This window comes from Vanacampus margaritifer, chromosome 6 (genome assembly GCF_051991255.1).
Source record: "Vanacampus margaritifer isolate UIUO_Vmar chromosome 6, RoL_Vmar_1.0, whole genome shotgun sequence".
Lineage (NCBI taxonomy): Eukaryota > Metazoa > Chordata > Actinopteri > Syngnathiformes > Syngnathidae > Vanacampus > Vanacampus margaritifer.
Genome location: NC_135437.1, coordinates 26,572,682 through 26,591,136, shown reverse-complemented (window position 1 = coordinate 26,591,136; position 18,455 = coordinate 26,572,682). Strand labels below are relative to the sequence as shown.

At 40.1% G+C, this 18,455-nt stretch overlaps 3 protein-coding genes across 3 annotated transcripts in view; 1 reads left to right on the top strand and 2 right to left on the bottom strand.

The window, feature by feature from the left end:
- mon2 (MON2 homolog, regulator of endosome-to-Golgi trafficking) overlaps positions 1 to 8,811 on the bottom strand; it is a 55,192-nt gene extending 46,381 nt beyond the window's left edge. Inside the window, exon 1 of the mRNA XM_077569230.1 lies at positions 8,715 to 8,811. The gene's annotated coding sequence lies outside the window, so the exon portion shown is untranslated. The remainder of the gene's footprint in view (positions 1 to 8,714) is intronic.
- The window catches only part of LOC144054126 (aldo-keto reductase family 1 member D1-like), a 19,668-nt gene extending 10,813 nt beyond the window's left edge, over positions 1 to 8,855 (bottom strand). Inside the window, exon 1 of the mRNA XM_077569234.1 lies at positions 8,715 to 8,855. The gene's annotated coding sequence lies outside the window, so the exon portion shown is untranslated. The remainder of the gene's footprint in view (positions 1 to 8,714) is intronic.
- Positions 1 to 18,455, top strand: part of fbln1 (fibulin 1) — a 20,488-nt gene extending 2,033 nt beyond the window's left edge. Inside the window, exons 2-15 of the mRNA XM_077569232.1 lie at positions 4,960 to 5,068; positions 6,791 to 6,920; positions 8,737 to 8,896; positions 9,376 to 9,438; positions 9,531 to 9,617; positions 10,100 to 10,237; positions 10,311 to 10,451; positions 11,860 to 12,003; positions 12,194 to 12,319; positions 12,382 to 12,507; positions 13,688 to 13,807; positions 13,902 to 14,033; positions 14,153 to 14,276; positions 15,431 to 18,455. Of these exons, the coding sequence (XP_077425358.1) occupies positions 4,960 to 5,068; positions 6,791 to 6,920; positions 8,737 to 8,896; positions 9,376 to 9,438; positions 9,531 to 9,617; positions 10,100 to 10,237; positions 10,311 to 10,451; positions 11,860 to 12,003; positions 12,194 to 12,319; positions 12,382 to 12,507; positions 13,688 to 13,807; positions 13,902 to 14,033; positions 14,153 to 14,276; positions 15,431 to 15,812 (1,982 nt within the window). The 3' untranslated portion in view covers positions 15,813 to 18,455. The remainder of the gene's footprint in view (positions 1 to 4,959; positions 5,069 to 6,790; positions 6,921 to 8,736; positions 8,897 to 9,375; positions 9,439 to 9,530; positions 9,618 to 10,099; positions 10,238 to 10,310; positions 10,452 to 11,859; positions 12,004 to 12,193; positions 12,320 to 12,381; positions 12,508 to 13,687; positions 13,808 to 13,901; positions 14,034 to 14,152; positions 14,277 to 15,430) is intronic.

The following is an 18,455-nucleotide window of genomic DNA, read 5'->3' as shown; positions in this document are numbered from 1 at the left end:
CTTCTGTTCTTTCAATTTAGGGTTTTCAGCGTCCGAGACAGCGGTGGTCTTGGAATGCCAACTATGACTATAATTTGGAAAACACTTACAGTGGCCCCTGCTGGGAAAGATAATTGGATTACTTTTTTTCTACGTCTAGTCAGCATAATGTATGCCCCTCCTTCTTGGATGTCAACTGTGAATGGAAATCATTTTAATTACCCTTTGATAGGAATTACTATTTTCATAAGCCTTTTTTTTTTGGTCTACATACTACAGGGATTTGTTGATTTGGAATATTTTTTAATAGGATGTGCCAACACACAGAAACTATGAAACATATTTGAATATACAGGAATACATGAAAGACACATTCTACAAATGTGTTTCATTTAATGATCCAAAATTATCATTCATTTACTAGAACAATACAACTTTATTTTTCTATCTACACCAGTGACATTCAGGGCTGGACTTGCCATCTGGCATACAGGGCAGATGCCCGGTGGGCTGACCTCTTTTGGGGCCGATATTTTCCCACAGTATATCCCAAGAGGCTGATCCGCAAATTAGAGGGACCTGTCCATTGATCCATTTCGAATTTAGATTAGATAGCAAAATTAAACATCATCAATAAACATCATTGGCAGAACTGCATGTTAGGCAAGAGTAAAAATGCCAGGGTAAATTTTTTGTGTCAGTCCAGCCCGGCATAGTATACCAACAGGCGGAACAATTAAACGCACTTTCCCATCATGGCAGAAGGTAAAATGAACTGCTGAGAACAACAAAATCCGATGTAATCTGTAATTGACACAATATCATTAGTGAGTTACATGCGAGTATGTTTTAGAACAGGCCTATGGGCTGCTTCTTGGGTTCGACTTGGTACCCGGAGGAGCAATGTTGGTGAGCCCTGTTCTAAAGCTCAGACATCAGCTGTGCAATGCTAACAAAGTGGCTAGCTAGTATGCACTGTTAACAGCAAGAGAGTATAAAAATTCAAGGGATTGAAAACTGTGGATTTAAAAGTGCTTTTACGGGCATGTAATGTTTTGGTGGACTTTTACTACTGTGTGTCTGACATTTATGGTGACTGTAAAGTCACTGTTGTCCAAGTAAAAGCTCTGTTTAAGCATTGAATGACAAAGTGAGAGGTCAGAAAGGGTCGCCATTACAACAATCGGGTCAGAGGTGCCACGAGGGATCGACCCTACTACTGTTGTTGTGCGCAATGCCAGAATTGTTCCTAGTTCCTACACACTCCTTGTGGGTCCCAGGAAAGAAAGATAGCGACATGTCTTTATCTTTAGTTGGGCACTTACTGCCTCACATTAAACAGACAGCTATTTTTTATTTAATTTATTTTAACCTTTAACCATCTTGAATCATCTTTTGAAAAGTTTACCATTATATGAGGTAGATAGACTGTATTCATTTGGCGTACTGTAACGGTTGGACTCTACCAACCAATCACGCTTGGGAATGATGTCACTGTAAGGGGCTTCAAAATGAGTGCGTTGATTTTGAGGTAACCCCACTCATTTTTTAAACGCGTGATCTTACTGGGAAAGCCTGAAGTCGGGGAATTGCAGTCGCAACGCAGCAGACACATCCACATCAAAATTTTGCAGTAATAACTTTAATAATAATGCATATATTCGTGGAGACTGGGGACAGAATTTCACCAGTTACCAGAAAAATGCAAAGCTGTCACCATTGTCTTACAAATGCAATTATGCCATCTAGTGGCAGAAAAATGACCTCAACACAAATCAATATCACACATTTTTTTTTTACAGTACTACTGGTACATCTTTTTAATTTTAACTCTTTAATTTTATTATTATGAAATTACTGTATCAATGACTAAAATATGCGCCATATTTCTATTAGTTTAACATTTTTTCCACTTTTTAAGTTAAGAGTATGAAAACTTTTTACTATTTTATTGTACATGTAGAACAGATATAAAATGATCGATGAATTGTGAGTTAACTCTTGGGAGTTATGCAATTAATTACGATTAAAATTTGTAATCACCTGACACCCTTACTTTTTAACAGAAGTCTTGCTGGCATTGTGTTACAGTTAAAAGTGATCAATCACTCAAACCCAAATTGGTTCGTTTTGAGTGTATAGTTGGATATTAGATTCTAAAGAAACATTTGAGCGAATTGCTAATAGCGAGGGTTCACTCAAGCATTTTATTTGTCATCCTGAATCATGCTCATTCTAAATATTCTTTTAGGTCCAATCGACCTCAAGCTCAGCATGATCCAACAACCGTTAAGCGCTCTGAGCTCATTTTGATGAATGCGCACACAAAAATCCGCCCCGCCCCCTCCTTGAGACAAAACTTGAAATCCACGAAAACAAGAGTGCTGCTCTTCCATGCAGGCGCTTCACGTCCTCCCTACCTGGCCTAACTTATTATCTGTGACCAGACATCATAAAGCACTCATCAACAGATGAACTCTTTCAGAGCGTATTTCACAAGCACTATTCCCGGTATTTCATTTCAACACGTGCAAGCACCCTCACAACAGCTCTTTTTTTCTTTTCTTTTTTTTTGCATTAGAGAACACATTTTTGGGGCTCTCATGGGGGGGCTTATTGTTGAACAATTTGGCGCACTGGTCAGTGTTTAAAGCAGCAGACAGGAGGAGTATGTCGAGTCTGTCTGCCAAAAGGTGGAATAGTTTTGGCAGAGCGGTTCGACACACTTGCGCAATTATGCAAACCACAAGCAAGAGAATGATCATGACGGATGATTATTGCCCAAACTGCGGGACGACCGTAGCGGCTAGAGAAATTAAAAAAAGGTTGGTGTCATTTTCTTCATACTGTTGTCCTAAAGTATGCCCAACGAAGATATTTTGATTAATTGGCTGCTTCTTGCGGGGGGAGGGGGGGTCATATAGCAATGGTTTGGACACAAAAATAATTTATAGCCTATTTAGTCTACTTCTAAATACTTCTTATTGTGTGTAAATGACCAAAGAGGGGTTTCTGCCATTTGTTACTTGTTTGCCCATGTGTGATGTCACGTCAATGTTGGATACCGTTTCTCAGCCAACCAAGTCGTCATCATCTCATCCAACCAAGTCGTCATTGTCTTATCCAACCAAGCCGTCATCGTCTCATCCAACCAAGTCGTCATCGTCTCATCCAACCAAGTCATCATCGTTCTCAGCCAACCAAGTCGTCATCGTTCTCATCCAACCAAGTCGCCATCGTCTCATCCAACCAAGTCGTCATCGTCTCATCCAACCACGTCGTCATCGTCTCATCCAACCAAGTCGTCATTGTCTCATCCAACCAAGTCGTCATCGTTCTCAGCCAACCAAGTCGTCATCGTCTCAGCCAACCAAGTCGTCATCGTTCTCATCCAACCAAGTCATCATCGTCTCATCCAACCACGTCATCATCGTCTCATCCAACCAAGTCGTCATTGTCTCATCCAACCACGTCGTCATCGTCTCATCCAACCAAGTCATCATTGTCTCATCCAACCAAGTCGTCATTGTCTCATCCAACCAAGTCGTCATCGTTCTCAGCCAACCAAGTCGTCATCGTCTCAGCCAACCAAGTTGTCATCGTCTCATCCAACCAAGTCATCATCATCTCAGCCAGCCAAGTCGTCATTGTCTCATCCAACCAAGTCGTCATTGTCTCATCCAGCCAAGTCGTCATCGTCTCAGCCAACCAAGTCGTCATCGTCTCATCCAACCAAGTCGTCATCGTTCTCAGCCAACCAAGTCGTCATCGTTGTCAGCCAACCAAGTCGTCATCGTTGTCAGCCAACCAAGCCGCCATCGTCTCATCCAACCAAGTCGTCATTGTCTCATCCAACCAAGTCGTCATTGTCTCATCCAACCAAGTCGTCAACGTCTCAGCCAACCACGTCGTCATCGTCTCATCCAACCAAGTCGCCATCGTCTCATCCAACCAAGTCGTCATTGTCTCATCCAACCAAGTCGTCATCGTTCTCAGCCAACCAAGTCGCCATCGTCTCATCCAACCAAGTCGTCATTGTCTCATCCAACCAAGTCGTCATTGTTCTCAGCCAGCCAAGTTGTCATCGTCTCAGCCAGCCAAGTCGTCATTGTCTCATCCAACCAAGTCGTCATTGTCTCGTCCAACCAAGTCGTCATCATTCTCAGCCAACCAAGTCGTCATCGTCTCAGCCAGCCAAGTCGTCATTGTCTCATCCAACCAAGTCGTCATTGTCTCGTCCAACCAAGTCGTCATCATTCTCAGCCAACCAAGTCGTCATCGTCTCATCCAACCAAGTCGTCATTGTCTCGTCCAACCAAGTCGTCATTGTCTCATCCAACCAAGTCGTCATTGTCTCATCCAACCAAGTCGTGATCGTCTCAGCCAACCAAGCCCTCCTAGTCACAGCCAAGTCAAGCCACTCCACAGCAAGTAAAGTCAAGGCAAACCAGCTTCCAGTCATGGTGACCAGTCCCCTCATGTCCCGTCCAGTCATGGCATCCAGTCCAGTCACGTCCCGTCCAGTCATGGCGACCACTTCAGTCATGTCCCGCCCAGTCATGATTGTGTGCTCACTTTTCACCCCGTTTCATTCAAGTTCCTCATACTGCACTTCATTCCTGTCTCACTGCCTTGCTTCCCCTCCGCCACTCACACCCACCCTGACATCACTGATGTTTTTTGTCAAGGTGTCAATCATTCGGGGACTATTTGCAGCAGGGCTCGATCCCTATCTATCCCTCATGAATAGCAAGAAGGGGTTCATTCACTGTTTTTCAATTTGAAAAGAAAATTCTCCATAGGATAAAGTGAATTTATTTGTTCCAGTTCAATGTATGATTTTATCTTCATCATCAAATGGACACAAGGGAATTTACGGTGCAATCGTTCTTGAGCCAACTGTGAAAATGGTTGCATATTGAAAAGCAGATCATCCATAAAATAAAAAAAAAAAAAAAAAATGTCTGTTCTGGTGTGCAGGAGTGCAGCAGATTTCTATAGAGGACTGCTGCAAAGATGGCCAGAACCGCGCCAACGACAACCAAGCCTGTTCGACCCTCCCGCTCATCTCCGAGTCACCGACGTGCAGGTAAAAACGGCTCCTTTTGATCTCTATGCCACGCGGCCTGCTTGACCATAAGGGAGACATGTCTGTGGGCTTTCAAAATCAAATCGCTTTGCCGTTCTCCCGCAAATCTGCGGCCACATTGCTTCCTTCCTGCAAGCTAATAATGATGAGTTAATAACACGTCTGCTAGTAAGCCGAGGAGGACGTGCCACCTTAAGCGATTTGTCTAAATTATAGCATGGGAGGAAAAGGGGCAGATGTTTGAGATGGAGGGAAGTGTGAAGGTGGGGGTGGGGCTGCTATAACCCCAGGAAATACCTTGGAGGTGAAACCCAAAGTGGACGGAGGACGGAGTAACAGGAACTCGGAGGTGAAAAAAAGGCTGAGGACGCATTGTTGTGCCCTTACAAGGCTGTACATGTGGAGGTGAATTTATGTGGAAAGAAGCTCGTGGTTAAGAGAACGGTGAGAGATGAGAGAGGCACGTGGGCGGTTAAGCTCCTTTTCTTGTAAAGGCCCGCAGAGATCCACAATCACACTGAGACAATGTTTTTTTTTTTCTGAAGAGCTCAGTATTGTTCATTCGGTAATTTTACCGATTTGACATGTCATCATCATTGCTCTCTTTTTTTTTGTTTTGTACGTGCGTGCGTGCGTGTGTATTCGTTCGTTCACCTAAAACCTATCAAAAAAAATCCCGTACCGTTCACCTAAAACGAACACTGAGACAATCCGATTCCCGAGTTCACTTTGGATGATCTTAATTCAATCGTGTGTTACTACCACTTGAAGCAATTTTATTAAGTTGGTTCAACAATTCTCTGTTTAATCTTAAATTGGTTCAACAATTTGGAGGGTAGCACGTGCACGCTTGTTTTTGTCATTTTTGGAGTTGAGCCACATGCAGTCAGTATGCACAGGGATGTGATTTGACCAAAGTGAAATAATCGGAAAATTTAGCCGGGGGGGGGGGGGGAGCATGACCAAATAATTATATCATGACCAAATGAAAAGTAACTCATATTAGAGCATACCACAAATGTCTTTGTTATAGCAGAAGATGTTATCTGTCGGAGTCATGTGCATACACAATGAACTACTAAAAAATAAAAATAAAATAAAAAAATAAATCGATTTTTTTGGGGGGGGGGGGGGGATAAAAAAAGCGGAATTCCGCGAATTAGCGGAAAAATCACATCCCTGTATGCAGTAAAAGGTGCACTGATTGACTATTTAATGAAGTCATTTCCTGTTTATGTAATAGCGTGCCATTATAAAGAAGTAATAAGTGACACTACGGTACTGCAAAAAGTTGGTCAACTTTAGTTAGATGCCCCTCGGAATTTCAAATGAATTTTACACTACAGCCATGATGACAAATCCAGACATTTCCTCAAATATTTCTGTTAATTTCCATGGAAAGTTTCCTTAATCATAGTTTCACTTTTACTCTCGTGATGTAACCGACTCCAATCTTTTATCCCAACACATAAAAGATTAGACTGTTAGTCGCCCCAATCCAATGACTTGCAGGAAGAAACAATGTTTATGTGGAAGTGGTTTGCTGTTGTAACAAGACGAATGCTTCTAAAAAGCCACAATGAGTCAGGAAAGACAGAAGTCGACTCAGGAAAGGATTTCAAGCAAAACGAGAAAGTGTGTTGATGCTGATGCCATTTTGAGTGAGCGGTTTTCATTGATTTATTTGATATGATGATGATGATGGCGTCTGTCTTCTGACAGGACCGTGCAAGAGCAGTGCTGCGTTGCCGTGCTTGAAGACAACATGTGCACGACCGGCATTACTGTGGCCAAAGGTCAAGGAGCATGCGACTCCTTGTTCTCCAACACCTGTGAGACCAAGACCACCAAGGTTTGCGCATTTTGGGTTTCAAAGGGAGGGCCAACATTTAAGCGCCGATAGCATAAGGGTGAAATGCCGTCAAGCATGACGCCAAGATACGTTCAGTGGACTTCAACTTTTTTTTTTTTTTGCAATAATATAAACTGTCCAAGTATTTTTGTATGAGGTGTCCTACAGTGGAACCTCCATCGTCCACACAATTTTCAAATTTGTAGATTTGTATGCTCAGGCTAAAGTATTGATTTGGCAGCACCTGATGGACTTTTGGTGTGTTTTTGCGTGAGTTTGGGATGTCTTGTTTTGTTGGTGGTCCTTGAATGCACTTCATGCACAGTCAATAGTTGAAACTGAAAGTATGTTCTTGCTTTGCTCCCATTGCAGCCAACTGTACGTAAAGCCTGTTAAGTCTAATTTGCAGTTACACATACATGTCAACCCATAAGGTTTGTCCGTATTTCTTACGGATTTTTAAGTGTTGCAAAAGCATACGGGCGTATTTGGAAATGAATACGGATTTAACTGTTTTCATGAAAATAATAATATTAGTATATATTGCTTACCCTTTTTAAATTGATTTAGTATTTACTGTCGGCTACGTGCTACACGTGTGCATAAGCTCGATTTAAACAACAACCGGTCACAAAATCTCGTCTATCGCGCGAGACTTCTAACAGTTTCCTGACATGCGCATGCTAAGAAATTTGTGTTCGCGCGAAAATTGCGAGTCGTTCGCAGTGGTTGAGAAAATGGGGGACAGGCCGGCCAAAAAAACAAGATACACCGGACGTTTTCGTTCGGAATGGACGGATTTATTTAAGGTAATTGGTCCGTCAAAACTTGGAGAAGAGTATGCATCATGTTCGCTTTGTTCACGGGACATTAAGGTTGCGGCATCTGGCATTTACGATGTCAAAGAACATTTGAAATCAAAGTTGCACGAGAGAAATGTGAAGCAACAAAAAAAGTCAACCGTCCCTGTGATATTTAGAAATCAGTTTTTTCTTTGTGCAATAAAATGTCATTTGGAACAAGATACTGTCAATGTCTTCATATAAGAAAGAAAGTAAGGTAAGATTAATGTTATTGCATGAAACAGCTTTAGTATTGATAAAACTGACATAAGGATTTTTATGGGAAAATAAGGATTTTATGGGTTTGTAATACAGGTGGGACCAAATTAGGGTTGACATGTATGGTTACAATAAATACATTTTCAAGTCGTTTTTTGTTGTTGTTGAAAAGTCAGAGGATTGGTTTTACGATTTTAGAGCAACATGTACGAGGGGCTGGGGGTTCTCTAGTGACGTGTTTTTATCTAAACTTTGTTTTTGTCATACTACTCGATAAATATTGATTGTGAACTGCTCCAAAATACATTTTGGGATAGAGGTTTGGGTTTGGAGAGGGATTCAGGGTTCACTATGGATCTTGGTTTCGAAAAAATAAAATAAAAATAGCACAAATGTGTGAAATGCCTCCCCCTCTCCGTTACGTCACACTTTTTTTTTTATACTGCATTTTCGTATATTATCTTTTTAAAATTGCAAAATGATGGGAGGGCTTCTAGAATGTACCGCCACCACTGCATTACACACGACACGGCAGTTTAAGTACCCTCAAACCCCGCAATGCAAATGACCCGGACTGCGAGTGACTCATGGATTATGCTTGAACCAGAAAGAATGATCTCAACTTAATAACATCTGGCATCCATTTTGCTTTCTCTGTTCCTGTCTGTCACATCAATCTCACTTTTCTTCAGTATGTGGAGTCTAATTGTCTTCACACATGCATGTACAGTACCTGTTGTGTGTGTGATTGTCAGATGTGCTGCGACTGTTGCCTCCTGGGGAAGACGGGCCAGGAGCAGGGACTTCCATGCGACCACAGTCTGTCTTTAGGCTACCAGTGCGGCCTGGTGTACCGGGCCTGCTGCGTGGACGGAGTGCCCGACAATCAGACGGCGCCCACAACGCAGGCTGAACGTGGGTACAAAAAAAAAAAAAAAAAAAAAAAGTCACTTGGTGGCGTTAAGTAACTAAGTGGACTTTTTAGAGGTTTTAGCTAGAAAATACAAAACCTATGGTCCAGTTGATCAAACATAAGCTCACACTGCTCTCTAGTGGATGTAAAGGGATATTGCAGTGAGGTATGACGAGCTTGATGATCGAGCTTCCATCTTGCCTGGGAATGGGAATGAATATGGCCTCCTGGACAACTACCCGTAAAAAATTATGATTTTTTTTGGTTGAGGTCCAATGAAAAGGATGTGTCTTCAGTTTTGGGGTATTTAAGCACTAGTTTGAAAATTGGTGATCCAATCAAAAGTAATAAAGTGTTTTTTGCATTATTTTTCTTTGTAATTTAGATTTTTGTAGTAGGGAAAAGTTGCACATTTAGCTTGATAAGGGCTTCTAAAAAAAAAAAAGTACTAATCAAACTCAACACGCTTCATCTCTGGCAGTGCCAAACAAAGACGAGACCCCGGACACCGGAGACAACTCAGTATTAAGTGATCAGTGCAATGGTAAAGTTATTATCATTTCATTATTTTTAAAGATCTGGATGGACTGATTGAATGTCACCACCAATGTTTTAAAAAAAACATTTTTTTTCCAGTTAAATGCGCTCATAATTGTGTGGGTAATGACACCTGCGGCTGCTTTAAAGGCTACAAACTGAAGCCGGATGGAAAGAACTGTGAAGGTAAGAAGTTTTTATTTACTTACTCGATAAAAGATAAATAAATTAATAAATAGATAAATACATTTAAAAAAAGTTGGACAAAAGGATTAGGTCACACACACTTCCGAATCATTTATTCATTGCCTATAGATACCACAAAATGGCGGCAAGGCATTTTAAATTAGACAAAGCAGTGGCCTGACTAACTAAAGCTCCTCCACTCAGCTCAACATAGGTGCCAAGATGCCAATGTTGGCGGCGAAACAAGATTAAATTTTTTTTTTTATAGTAGGCATTGCTGGAGCCTGAGCAACAACGTGAGTTTTTAAGCAAATAACAGATAGCTTCGCCCCCCCCAAAAAAAAATCAGTTTGTAAATGCCAAACTGTAAGCTATATGCTTGAGTTTAGCATGAATAAATCACATAAAAAAAAAGAATAACTCTGCCCTTTCCCCCCCCACTACTTAACCAAAGTTTTAAAGTTCCTCTTCTAATCACACAGACCTTAACGAGTGTTTGCTGGGTGCCAGCAACTGCCGAGTGGGCGAGCGCTGCATCAACACCGACGGGTCCTTCCGCTGCCAGAGAGAGGTCAGCTGCGGAACCGGCTACGAACTGACGGACACCAACAACTGCAAAGGTCCGTTTTGCACACGGGGTTGATTTTTTTTTTTTGGTGTGTGGCCCTGTATGCTAAATATTTATCCCTTCAGATATTGACGAGTGCGAGACCGGCATCCATAACTGTGGCCCAGAGTTTGAATGCCAAAACACGCAGGGCTCATTCCGTTGTCTCCCTAAGGTCAAATGTGGTGGCGCTGGTTTTATTCAGGACGCACTGGGAAACTGCATTGGTGAGTGTTATATTCATATGAATTATGCAAACAATAATAAGATAGTCGAACAACACATTTTGATGCGATTCCTTGTGTGATCATAGTTAATTGGGTATAACCTGAACTTTTTTTAATGTCTATAACAAAACACTGAAATTTTGTTCACTCAAAACTGTACTTTTTTGAATTGACAACAATAGTTATTTGTATCATCACAGGGATGTGATTTGACCAAAGTGAAATTATCTGAAAATTTAGCCGGGGGTCAGCTAGGTCCACTCACATGACAAAGAAATAGACAAAACAACAGCATAAATTTTCAATGTATATTGAACTATCCCATATAAAATGGCAGTTTTAGTCAACTCAAAATCAGTCACATTCAAAAACATTGGACTGCCTTTGCTTTTAAAAACTATCACTGAGAATATCATCATATCTAACTAATGTGATTACTAAGTTAACACATAAATAATGTTGAAGAGTTCAAATTTCATGAACAAATAATTGTATCATGACCAAATGAAAAGTAACTCATATTAGAGCATACCACAAATGTCTTTTGTTATAGCAGAAGATGTTATCTGTCTATGAGTCATGTGCATACACAATGAACTACTAAAAAAAAAAAAAAAAAATCGGATTTTTTTTTTTTTGGGGGGGGGGGGAGATAAAAAAAAAGCGGAATTCCGCGAATTAGCGGAAAAATCACATCCCTGAGATTCATCAAGAGCAACTACAGTCCAAAATTAACTTTATTTGGTGTTAATCAGAAGGAATTTAAAAGGTGGTAGGTTTGTGCCTATGACTCGCATTTTACATAAGCTTGAATGTGATTGGTTAATTCAGAACACAGCCATTATTCACAGTTATGTAGGGGAGTGCACACTTTTGCAACCATGTTAAATATGTTTATTTGTACTTACGCTCTGGGAAAGATTTATTTTAAATTGAATTGAGTGCAGGTTATAGGTCACATTAATGGTGGATTTCAAAAAAATGTTTTAGGGTTAGGGTCGGGATGCATCTAACTTTAGAAGCAGTATTATGCACTGCACATACTGTGATTCAAAATCTGTAGTGTGTACTGGTGGGTTAGGGTTAGTACCTATATTTGATTTATAGATGGATCATGGTTGTCTAAAAAATATATTAATTTTATTGAATTTTTACAGCACAATACTTACCATAATGCATAAAAAAAAATCTTGCACAAAATAAATATACAAAAAAGTGAAAACTAATACTAAAACAAAACAAAAAAAGTCAAACAACTACAGGTAGATAGTAAAAAGTAGCAAACCTGCTCTGTAAGCTAAGTAAAAAAAACAAAAACAAAAAAAAACAACGAAATTAGCTATCATGAAAATTCCATATGAGATTTCCATATTTTCCTGACAGTTGTGTCGTGTCATCGATGTTGCAGATATCAATGAATGTGTTAGCCAGACGGGCCCATGCCAAAGGGGGCAGCTGTGCATGAACACAGTGGGCTCGTACACCTGCCAGAGGAACCCCGTCAATTGCGGAAGGGGCTACCACCTCAATGACGACGGCACACGCTGCATCGGTACGATGTTCAAAGGGTATCCATAATTATGTGCACTAAGTGGAGAAAAAAATTGGTTTGAATAATGTCATTGTCATTTGCTTTTCTATAAGGTAGAAAAAAATAACCGTCATTTTTTGGAACATTTTATTTGAAGGCATATGCAATGCAAATAATAATTTTTTTGTTTTTTTTTTGTTCTACATCTAAGACATCGACGAGTGCAAAGGCCCCGAAACGGTGTGCTCGGGTCACGGCTGCATCAACACAATGGGTTCCTACCATTGCGAATGTGGCAACGGCTACAACTTCAACAGCATCAGTCGCGTCTGTGAGGGTAAGCGGGAAGACAAGACAGCCGGAGGCACACCTGACTGCTATGCGTGTGTTCTGTTGTAGATTTGAACGAATGCAGGCACTACCCCGGACGCCTGTGTGCGCACAAGTGCGATAACACACCAGGGTCCTACAAGTGCAGCTGCACCACTGGCTTCAAGCTGTCCAGGGATGGCAGGAGCTGTGATGGTAACTCATTTATTTAGTATCGTGGCTACTACCATCATTTTAATAATATTCTTCTAAAATTCAGGTCATACAAACAACTCCTCTTTGGCTTAAAGCATTGTTAGTTATTACAAAAAAAAAACGGCCAGCAGGTGGCTGCAGAGTATAATAGATCAACCAGGGTCATGTTGCAACGAGCTCTTTTTGCCAGTGTTTTCAGCAGGTTTGTGAATAATGATGAAATTTCAAATTCTAATGCTAATTGCTGCAAAACAGAAACATATAAAGATATAGTTTTTTTTTTCTCCTGATGAAAGAAGAGACTAATCTTTCTTTTGGTAGGTTCCATGTTTTTATAGCAATAGAATAGAATATTCTGTGGGCCTCGCAAAATCAGTCAAAATCCAGTAAAACAGCCAAAAGCGAAGTGGGGTTGGCTTCAGTGAAAATGGCTGGGAGTGAATGAGTTTTAAAGGGGAACACCCCAAAAAAATGTTGACAATAATATGTTATATGCAGCCCCACTAGTCTAAATACGGTATTTTGGTTAATAATGCGTTAGTGTAATATGAGTTAAGCAGCAAAATCCTACCGTTTTTATCAATATCAGAAGGCGGCCATTTTGCCACTTGCTGTAGAGTAGGGATGGGTACCAACCGAAATAATCCATACCACAAAAAGTACCGTCTTTGGTACCCATCCCGACTGTCGAGTGAAAATGACATCACCGTTGCTCAGGTTTCAGGTAACGGCCAATCACAGCTCAGCTTCAGAAAACAGGTGAGCTGTGATTGGTCGCTGCCTGAGCCCTGAGCAACTGTGATGTCATCTTCAGTCAACAGCAAGTGGCAAAATGGACGCCCCCTTACATGGATAAAAATAGCTGGATTTTGCGGCATAACTCATATTTCACAATTGTAGTATTAATCAGAATGTCATGTTTAGACTCGTGAGGTCACATATAACAAATATATAAATATAATTAATTTACATAATATTTAAATTTTTTTTATCACAACTATCTAATCATTTTGTTAATATTTTGTGTAACCAATATTATTACATTTTTTTAATAGCGTATGAATGAATATAAATCAGCTACCTGAAAGTCAGCCTACTACATAAAGACCACTTTGTATCTATTTTATTATTATTTATATTTTATTACGCAATCCTAACATCAGCATCTTTATCTGCGTAGATTTAAACGAGTGTGAAAGTAACCCCTGCAGTCAAGAATGTGCCAACGTGTTCGGCTCATACCAGTGTTACTGTCGCCGTGGTTACCAGCTCAGTGACACCGACGGGCTGACGTGTGAAGGTAAAAATGTGTTATCCGCAAGTAACAACGGACATATTGAGAGCAGTTCAAATGTAAAGATGCTCGCTTGGTTTTTGCTTGAAACTCTATGCAGACATAGACGAATGTGCCCTGCCTACCGGAGGCCACATCTGCTCCTACCGCTGCCACAACACGCCCGGAAGCTTCCACTGTTCCTGCCCCGTTAGCGGCTACACCTTAGCAGCCAACGGGCGCGGCTGTCAAGGTGATTCAGATAACGTTATGACGCCTCCATCATGTTCTTGGTGGACCATGACAATGGGTTCATAAGGACTACCCGTCCAGCTTTTAAATCCTTTTTTTGTTTTTTTATGTTTCTCCTAGATATTGATGAATGTGTGGCAGGGACGCACACATGCGCGGAGAACCAGAGTTGCTTCAATGTGCAGGGCGGATTCCGTTGCCTGTCATTTGATTGTCCCAACAACTACCGCAGGGTCGGGGAAACGTAAGTGTACACATTTTTAATTTTGCTTTTATAGTGCATATTGTCCCTTTAAAGCGACACTAAGGAACTTTCAGTTGATGTTGATTATGGCGGCGCCATATGGACAAAAAGGGGTAATGATATGCCTGAAGGAAGACCACATTTCCCATGAGGACAAGCGCATTATGTCGTTTTTGAACGCCAGCGAGTGAAAGCTGGGCAAGTATTTATTACTTGACTGTCCATTTATCCGGGTAGCTTCCCTTTTTCTTTTTTGTCTCCTCAAAACTTTTCAGTCGTTTTGCAGCTCCTGCCAGGAAAGCAGTAATCGTGCGTCGACATTCAAATTGTCTTCTGTCTTTGCAACGAATGGGCAAAGGGGGAAGTGACGTAAACCATAAAGCAGTCAGCACATTTGTAGTTTTTTTGTGTGGCAGTGTTCCTACCATCCTCCTCAAAGTTACTTGGTGGCAGTAAAAACGATACAGAGCCCCTCAGGCCATGGCAAAGGTACCATTCAATTAGTTTTAAGTCGAGGTTTCATTCAAAGAGTTATGAAAATATTTTTATTAAGGCTGAAAAGTACCTTAGTGCTACTTGAACTGTATTCAACAAGGCTTTGCACGATCAGGATTTCAAAGCCGATAACCGGTCATTGATCTGATCAGATGGACCGATATATATTTAAACAACTTGTTTAGTTACTGTGCAGTTGACCCCCCACTATTCACGGGAGAATGGGACTGGCCTGGCCCACGAATATCGAACATTTACAGCCATTCAAATGCACCGGGAATGAAAAAAATGAAAAATAAATCACTGATTACTGATTTTGTATAAAATGCAAAATATCCACCGATCCGATCCAGCCGATCCGATCCAACCCATCAGATCGCTGCAAAGTCAACAAGCGTTTAAACAAACTTTGAGAATTGCTGTTGTCGAATGACAACATAGGTAAGCTTAAATCCAACTGAGGCTGTTATCACCAGTCATGAGCCTGCATGAGCCCACCTTGAACCCCCTCTCAGGTGCTAGGCTGCCCTCCACTGCATGCCATGCACGGCACATTTAATTCACATGGTCTCTTTCTCTCTCTCTCTCTCTGCTTGTTTTGTTCTCTCATTCCCCGTGACCCCTACCCACCCTATCCCACCCGTCTTCTCTCTCCGCAGTCGATGCGAACGCTTGCTTTGCAATGAGTCTGTCGAGTGCCTGGCCATGCCGCTGAGAATAACCTACTACCACCTCACCTTCCCCACCAACATCCCCGTCTTCACCAACATCTTCCGCATGGGCCCCTCCCACACGGTGCCGGGCGACGACATCCGCATCGCCATCACCTCGGGCAACCAGGGCGGCTTCTTCAGGGCGGAGAAAGTCGCCACCGGCGGCGTCATGTCGGTGGCGAGGCTCTTCGATGGCCCGCGGGACTTTGAGCTGTCCGTGGAGCTGGGGCTGCGTCGCTATGGCACCCTCAGCACTTACTTGGCCAAAGTGCTGGTGTTCGTCACAGAAGACGAGCCCCGCGTCGTTTATAACCCGCTGCTCGAATAAGGACGGCAGCTCGTTTGATGATAGTCAGAGAATGAAGTCAGTTTGTCAGAATATGTATTCTTTATTAGTTGGACTATAACTAGTATAAGAGAATTTAAGAGAATAAAGTTGCAGTTTTCAGAGGAAAAAAAATTATAAAATTTAGCTTGAATAAATTTGCGATTTTACAAGAAAAAGGTTTTACTATTATGACAATAAAGTTGTCATTTTACAAGCATTAAGTAGTCATTTTTATATAGTGGTCATGATGATTAAAAGTTGACATTTTGCAAGACTAAAGTCATAATTGAACAAGAATAAAGTCATAATATTTATAACAGTTGCAATTTTACTAGAATAAAGTCTGAATTACAATTTCGGAAGTATAAAGACAAAGTTTGATGAGAATAAAGTCATGTTATAGGGAAAGTGGCATATTAACAGAATAAAGTTGTAATTTTATGAGGCTTAAGTCTGAATTTTATGACAATAAATATGTAATATGATGAGGAAAAAGTCTTAATTTTGTAATAACTGGATCACAATTTTGCCAGATGTCCTGATGTTACAATTTTTTTGGGGTAAATTTGGCAAGAAACGTGTTTGTACACAGATAAAGTTAGCAAACATCTTATGAAAAAAAAAGAGTTGTAATTTTACGAAATGCGATGAGTTGAGAAAAGTTTAAATTTTGAAGGAATAAAGTAGAAGTTTTATGAGAATAGTAAGTCATTGTATTTTAAGAAAAAAATATACTTTTACAGACTGAAGAGAGTCATTTTATAGCACAAAGAGCATCATTTATGATAATCTAGTTGTAAAATGAGAATAAGAATAGTCATAAATCCTGTGAATAGGCTACAGTTGTAGTTTTACACACAGAAAAAAAGTTGTATCATAATTTTGCAAATAAAGTTTTTAGTTCATCAGAATGACTTTGCGGTGTAATATGAGAAAAAACTTTTCTGTTGAAGAAAATGGTGATGATGGTAATAATAAAAAGAAAACATAGCATGATTAGCATAATTTTGCACTAATATTTTTTATTTTTCAAAAATTAAATTAATATTTTTTTTGCAGTAAATTGATAATATTAAGAGATGAGAATAAATGTGCACAACAGTAACCTACATTTGTATCTGTACTTGAGAAACTAGTCTAGTCATAACCTAATGACTATTATTTTTTTCATTTTTATATTTTGCCCCAGTAATTTTCCATTTTCTAATTGTCAATATAATAATCAAAGTATGAATCAAAATAGTATAATTTTCTTTGTAAAGGTAAATTGAGTTTGCTTTAGGGCATAGTATATATATTTTTTTTTAATTTTTAATTTTTTTTTTAATCTAGTTAAGGTAAAAAAAAAAACTCGCGACATGTTAGTAGATAATCATCATATTTTATATAACCCGTGGTTGCTGCCTAAACTTTTTAAATAAACTAGGTCCACTTGAAAGTATCATGTATGAAGCAGGGCACAACGACACCAGCTAGGTGGCGCACTTGGTTAGGGTAAATCCTAAAACCAGTTGGCCTGTCTAGTCTACAACATGGACTACTTTGACTAATGGTTGCATGTTAAAAGTCAGATGATTTATGGTGCTTGATGGTTTATGTGTTGGCTCAGCCGTTTTGTAATAAAACAGAAATACGGCAACTATAGAGCGCTCCTTTGTGATGACGTCAGATTAAATTAAACACAGCAAAGTGCAGCGAGGCCAAATCACACAGACATCATCGTTCATCATGTGGAAATACAATTTAAACAAAAAAAAAATACAACTACATTAACAGTCAAACTTACTATAGAGAACTACACTTATTTGGACTTTTCTGATGCAATTTAATTTAATTTGGCATTCTAAACTCCTTATGAACTGTCCCAGTCAAAGTTTGAACATTCTTATCTGTTATGCAAGCATATTTAATGACAAATAAGGATGGGTATTAATCACGATGCATTTTTAACAGTCACACAAGTTAAACATAAAATTAATTGCGAAACATTAAATCACACAACACATAAAGTACATGAACTTGTGACCACACAAGTGACAAATACAATGGCGGGCAGCTAGCGGTTAGCGTGATAAGCTAATGCAACAGTCTCTACATCTTTACCCTGTGCTCACACGTCCCAAAAAACAAACAAACAGATGGGCTCAAATGCACAACACCACGATAGGTTTAAATTGAAACTCTTTTTCACAAAAAGCAGATCCACACTGTCGCCATCTGAGAGCCGTATGGGAACAAGAAGTAGAGAAAGCCACCAAAACATGGCGATCATCACCATATTGTTAACGTTGGACAAAAGTGTTTAATTTGTTCCATTAGCTTAGCACACACATGAGAAAGGTGGTCACACCAGCTCAGTAAGCAGCAGTAATATTCGTTTTTTCTTTCCACAGTGGATAAAGAACATACTGTATGCCGGTAACTATTGTTTGCATTCGTTAGTTAATGCTAACTACTCTATAACTTCCAAGACATTGAGGCGAGTTTCCTTAGTTTGCCTACAGGCATTCGCTATTGCGTGTTAGCATTAAGCTAGTGGACTGTTGTAAGACAAGGTTGTGTTGCTTGATTGATTTAAATACACAACATGTAATTATCTTTACATTTACTTTCACTGTAAAATTAAACTGGGAGTGGCATTAA